The sequence below is a fragment of the Diabrotica undecimpunctata genome, chromosome 2 (genome assembly GCF_040954645.1).
Source record: "Diabrotica undecimpunctata isolate CICGRU chromosome 2, icDiaUnde3, whole genome shotgun sequence".
Classification (NCBI taxonomy): Eukaryota; Metazoa; Arthropoda; class Insecta; order Coleoptera; family Chrysomelidae; genus Diabrotica; species Diabrotica undecimpunctata.
In genome coordinates, this window is record NC_092804.1 from 162,527,510 (window position 1) to 162,533,983 (window position 6,474).

Below are 6,474 nucleotides of genomic sequence, written 5' to 3' on the forward strand. Positions count from 1 at the left end.
TGACTTTATCTCTATGTGGGTCAGCTTACCTAATTATATTTTCCATATGTCTCTATCTTGGGTCATATCTGGGAAAAACAAACTACTAAAACGAAATTACAATATTTAAAACAATTATTATTTATTTAAATTATATAATATTTTACACCCGACTAAGTCCTTTGCTAATCATCATCCAACCTTTGCCTAACATTCCTTTTCCCCCCAGAAAAAATTTTCCTTTTCTTAAAAAATGCTGAACCACCCTCATTCAGACTTTCTATGGTCTTCTCTTTAAACTCTTTTTTAATTTCTTCAGGCTCATATGTCACTGGACACTCAATATACTCTGGTTGTGGAGGTAACTGCAGATCTACATGCTCTGTTTCTTTCACTGTATGCCACTGGCCATAAGCATCATTTTTTACTGGTTCAATAATAGGACCATATACTGGTGGGGGACTGTCTGCTACTCTTCTTTCTTTCAGTTTTTCTCTTTCTAACCTGGCTCTTTCTTCTTCTTCTTCTTCCTTTCGTACCTAAAAAAATATAAAGAACTGATTAATGTGATAGACTGAGAAAATGTATCTGTTAAAAAAATGACTGTCCTCAATATTGAAAACCACAGGATTACACAAATCTATAGTTGAGTACTAATAAATTTATTCAGAGGCTGTGGCAAATACTATCAACAGTCCATGTTATCAATAAATTAATAAAAGATAAATAGCACTACTCAGTTAAGAGCAATATGCTAGTCTAAGCCTCAAAATTTAAACAAAAACAATGATACATGTTAATATTGTAAAAAATTACATATTTGGGCAATACTCAGTTTAGGGCACTCTACATAACCAAGCTTTTATATGACATTAACATAGGCTTAAATGGTGTTAGAGTTGCCAAGTCTCCAGTTTTTTCATACTCTCACATAATATTATAAAATGCATTGAAATTATATAAAAAATCATAGATTTGAATTAAATTAAAGATAATAATTAAATGCATATACAATAAAATTGATTAAAATGATATAAAAAATTAATAGTATTAATTAAATTACCATATATAATAAAAATGCATTGAAATTATATAATTTATGATTCACAAGTGTCATTGTAGCGTGTTGATCATTCACACCTAATAATAAGGTCTTAATAGATAATATTTATAAAGTGCTAATTTACAATATTTAACTGCATTTAAAGTAACAGAAAATATTTGTTTTATACTTATTCAAAACTTGTAGCTTCTCATAATACAAATTATAATTTCGTAAAAGTAACTTATATTTTAAACCTTCATATATATTTTACAAAAAAAATATGGCAAGTTTTATACTTATTTAAAATTTGTAGCTTCTCATAACACAAATTATTATTTTGTAAAAGTAACTTTATATCTCTAACATTCATATACATATTTTATTAAAATAAATACGGCAACACGGTGACACAGTGCCTTGAGGAATATATATTTGGTTATGTAGAGTGCCCTAAACTGAGTATTGCCCAATTTTTGAAACTAATTTATAAAATATACTGCTCCATGGCAGTAAAACTACAACATTTAGAATTATACCAATAAATATATCTGAAGTGTATAAAATATATGAATTCTATACTTTTCAATTATTTGGCCAATTAAAAATCAACTACACTTTCACAGCATGCATTGGGAGGTACCAAACAACTTGTTAATGTTTATAGTTTATAAAGGAAGTATAAAATTTTAACTACAGATCTCATGAAAAAAGACTATGAGCTTAAAGAAAATGAAGTATAGCACAAGATTAAGAAAGCTATATTACATATATGTACCTGCATTAATTTTAAACCATCAATTTTCTTTTGTTTCTCTACAAGCTTCAACTGTTTTGCGGTTTCTCCATACTTTTGTTCTTCTTGTTCTTGTATGCTTAAATAACCTTCTTTAGGTGGCTCCCAAACAGATTCATTCGTCAATGTGTTCCAGTAATAGTGGTTACCATCTTCTGATTTAGCTTCATACCAAACTTTATTCTGAGTATTTCTTAATTGCAGGTTATCATCTTTTAACTTTTTGCTGATCGCCATAGATGTTAGATCAGCACTGGAATTACTTTCTACATCCCGCCGATAAGCTGCCATAGCAGCTTGTTCCATTTTTTTAATTGCAGAATCCACATTTTCAGCTTCTTTATGAGCCTTTGCACTAGCTTTTGTAATTTGTTTTAAACCTTTCTTCACGTTTTCTTGGTGTCTCCTACCTTTTTCATGAAAGTCCCTGCTAGGTTTATTATCTGCAAACCAGCATTTACAAAACTGGCAGTATTTCCTCTCGTTTGATTTCCAATAATCTGCCATTTTATACAATTGGAATTTAAGCACTTTTTACACAATATTTTTAATTCAATCTATAAAAATATAAATATTTATTTTTGATTAATGTTGACATCAATGACAGCTTTTAGTTTTTAGGGTTAAGGTTAAGTTAGTCACAAAATTCTTCATTCATGCTTCTTGCAAACTTCTTGTTAAAGAACAATGTACAGGACTGATCACAATCATTTTTGAGCAATTTATATCAATTTGAAAATTTGGAAACTCTATCTTAGTTTAAAATAAACAAATTTTGTATAAAAATTTATTTTGTGAATGGAACATTCTTTTCGATTTTGAAATAAATATTACAATATTAATAAACGCTTCTTTTCATTTTCATTCTGTGTTGACTCCTTGATTGAAATATTGGATATATATTTCAATAATGAATAATAATATTGAAATCAATCTATAATATTTCAATCAACGGTTCACTAGAGCATGTTTAGTAATATTTGGTAGGCTGATATAATAATATTTTTGAATATTAAAAATAATATGTCAATTCCACTTATATAATTTTGTAGTTTTAGCAATCAATTATGCCATAACAACTTTTTTGATATTACGGTAACACGAGAAAGTTCATTCTGTTTACATACATCTTTTATATGAGTTACAAAATAAAATATCGCAAATACAAATCGCTTCCTACTGTCTGCGGCTGTATTTAGCGTTAAGACATTTCAAAAAAGAGGGCGCCACGAACACAATTAAAGATGCCATATTGATAAAAATTATAAATGATAAAATCGGGAAGTTTGGGACTTCCTTTATCCACGGTTCGTAGACTTCCTTTATCAACTTAAAACTTATGAGCATGCAAACAAAACGATGTCAAAACAATTACAAAAAAATAATACAGTAGACTAACATGAAGCTTCATAATAGGTTTTCTGTATAATATTTAAAATTTAGATAATGTTTTCAAAATTGAATAAAGTAATTTTATTGTTTATTTATTATTTATATTTTTAACTTTTAATATTATATTAAAATAATTCAATAATTTCGTATGATTGCTTGTAACGCTACCTGCTAACGTATTAAAAAAGTATACGTTGTTTACTTATGACAGACCTGTCAAATTCAGACGAAATATTAAAATAATAAAATATAAATAAATTCATTTGATAGTTAGAATTTAATTATTATATAAACTAAATAAGATGTTTAAAAATATTAATTGTATTTATATTTTAAAACGAGAAGTGTCATAAAAATTTAAATAGATGATTCAATATTGTTATTGATTGGATAACATTAATTTTAAATTTTGACAATCGTTATATACGAATCGAATCTTTTATTGACTGATCTTTTTTTAATTTTCTACTTTTCATTTAATGTCTGTCTTTTGTTAGTTATTTTTCATGCAGTCTTTAATTTGAACCTGCTTAGAATAAATACATGATAACTAGAAACGAATTGATCTAGAGTAGTGAATCGATATGAAGAAGCGCAATTTCGTGACGCTACTTGTGACGCCTTCTCATGACGCCAGTTCCGTGACGCTTTCTCATGACGCCAGTTCCGTGACGCTCGCCTCAACATTTTACTATAGAAAAAAAGTAATACAACGCAAGTATAGAAGTTTCGCTTCAAAAAAGATACCTATTTCGTGGTTTAATGTTACGTTTTTAGTAAATAAATCTTAAAGCTATTTTTATATTACGCACTTTTAATGCTATGTAAAACAGATTATTCAACTGCTCATGCTCACGTGATATTTTCAAGTGTAACAAATCTCCTACGTTTAAGCAACCCGTGTTGCAATGTGTTTGTGTGTATATTGCCTACCCTGTAAGTCGCGCTGCGTCGTGTATTATTAGTGATATTATGCCATGCGCCCTACTGGAGACAAAGGGCATACTGGGATTATTATTATTGAATTAAGAGGTTATAACGTCTCGTTTTTTATCTATCCCATTAGTAGTTCATTCGCTTTCACCAACTGTAATAAAAACCTATAACGGATTGTGAGTAGAAGACTAGCCAGCAACCTTTTCATCATTTAAAAACATTTTACTTACTGATGAATCTTTGGTTTCGTTAGTAGGGAGACAATCCTTCCATTACGAGGTATTAGGCGCAGGAAAACCAGCACAGAAGTGTTGTTTACCGAACTCAAAGTCCTCAAAAAATTAACGTCTGGACTGGCATTTTAGGAGACCACATAATTTTTTATTGAGGGAAATTTGAATAATAGAGTATACCTCGATTTGTTACAGAATCATATTCTTCCCGCTATTCTCAATCTTCCTGATGTAAATCTAAAGAATGTTTGGTTTCATCAAGACGTCAGTTCAATTCACAACGCTCGAATAATTAGGTACTCTAGTATTTAAACAATACTTTCCCTAATCGAGTTATCAGTGGAACGGGCGATATTAAGTGGCCTGCGCGATCTCCAGATCTTACATCCACGGACTTCTCTTTTTGGGGAAATTCAAAAAGCATCATCTACGATTACCCTGAGACTAGATCCCAAAATTTGCATGAATTAAAAAATCGTTTCAGAGAAGTCTCCAATTTTGTTACAGCAGAAACTCTTTCATCGGTCCGCTGAAGTTTTTATAACAGATTGGGATATTTTTCAGCCGTAGAAGGTCAAATATTTGAATCATTTCTGTAGGGCGTAAAGAAGGAGTCTAAAACTTAACGTACTGTATATGTATATTATGTTTTGGCAGTTTAAAATAATTACGTATCATTGGTTTAAGAGTAGGTTGAGTTTATCGAAAGTACAAGCTGATTATAGCCGCAAATGTCAAACATGGAACAAAAAATTTCGGTATAGCGGTGTTGGCATGTTTTTATAATGTAGATGCTGTATGCTTCACATATAAAAAAAAGATAAAGCTTTAGAAAAGTACATTCTGTTTATATGACGTTATGAATTCTGCAATTTTTGATTTATATAAAACAACAATGAGTAAATATTTGTTTCTTTGTAGTGTACTGAGTTTAATTAGTTTACAGCCTTTTCTTTTTCAGACCATCCATTCGCTCTTGCAGCTGAATCGAACTGTTTCATGTAGTTGTTCCATGACGATTTTCCGTCGAAAGTTGGGGCTTTAATATGAACAGAACCTCCACTTCCTTCAAATTTCGGCCATGTTTCCAACTTACATTTCGTCTCGTCTCCTTTTGTCCCTACTGTAATTGGATTATCTTTCTTTTCATCTCTTTCCATATCTTTTCTTCGAAGGCCAACATATCGGCAGCAACTTGGTTTTTTAACGAAGACATTTTATCGTCGAGTGCAGACATCTCAGAAGTGACTTTAGAGATGTTAGCAAAAACTTTGCTTTCCAGAGAAGAAATCTCGTTAGAAACTTTGTTTTCTAAAGAAGCGATGTCGCCGGAAACTTTGTTCGCAAATGATGTGATGTCACTAGAAACTTTGTTCTTTAATGATTCGATGTCACCAGAAACTTTCGAAATATCGCCAGAAACTTTGTTCTCTAGTTTCGAAATCGACGAGATGACAGCATCATGTTTATCTTCAAATATATAAGTTTCCGGGCCTAAACCCTCTTCCTCCAAAGCGTTCTTTAGTCGTTGGACTAAATCAGCCTTTTTTCCGGTAGAAGCTAATTCTCTGTCCTCAGGATGTCTTCTTAAATTCGTAACTGTGAGCTCATAAATCGTAGACATTTTCACTATTTATTTAAAACTATCCCACTTCTGACACCAATTGTACTGAGTTTAATTAGTCTAATTTATTAACTTTATTTATTGTCAAAGGTTCTACATTTATAACACTTACAAGTTTATTAAAGTCTTTATTACAATATTCACTAATTTATTTTTACATTTATATTCGAACTAAAAACTCGACTTCAAAACTATAACTAACTATACCTTAAATAAAAGGTTCCTCTATATTTATACTAAACAACCGTTATTCTCGAAGTGGCGTTGACCTTCCAGAACTTACTCGATCGTCGTGGAGCCAAACAGGTCTTTTAGCGTAGGGGACCCGTGGATCTTACTAGAAATTTCTGCCGGCAGGTATATGATCTGGAAAATATTTGAATGAGAAAGGAATATGAAATACATATAATATAATAAAAATAATGAAATACGTATAAGAGTAGAAAAGGCAAGAGCATCGTTCACTAGCATG

General features: G+C 30.6%; 1 protein-coding gene across 1 annotated transcript; it reads right to left on the reverse strand.

The window, feature by feature from the left end:
* Window positions 1-122: 122 nt before the first annotated feature.
* Window positions 123-2,515, reverse strand: LOC140433543 (WW domain-binding protein 4). Its single transcript, XM_072521522.1, has 2 exons — window positions 1,800-2,515; window positions 123-518 (listed from the first exon to the last, which is right to left on the reverse strand). Exons 1-2 carry the CDS (start codon window positions 2,322-2,324, stop codon window positions 165-167), a joined length of 879 nt encoding a protein of 292 aa, XP_072377623.1. The 5' UTR covers window positions 2,325-2,515; the 3' UTR covers window positions 123-164.
* Window positions 2,516-6,474: the final 3,959 nt, after the last annotated feature.

Coding starts and splice junctions, on each gene's coding strand:
- LOC140433543 (XM_072521522.1), bottom strand. CDS start 2,324: ATGGCAGATTATTGGAAATCAAACGAGAGGAAATACTGCCAGTTTTGT. Junction 519..1,799: donor ATGGTTTAAAATTAATGCAG/GTACATATATGT, acceptor ATATTTTTTTAG/GTACGAAAGGAAGAAGAAGA.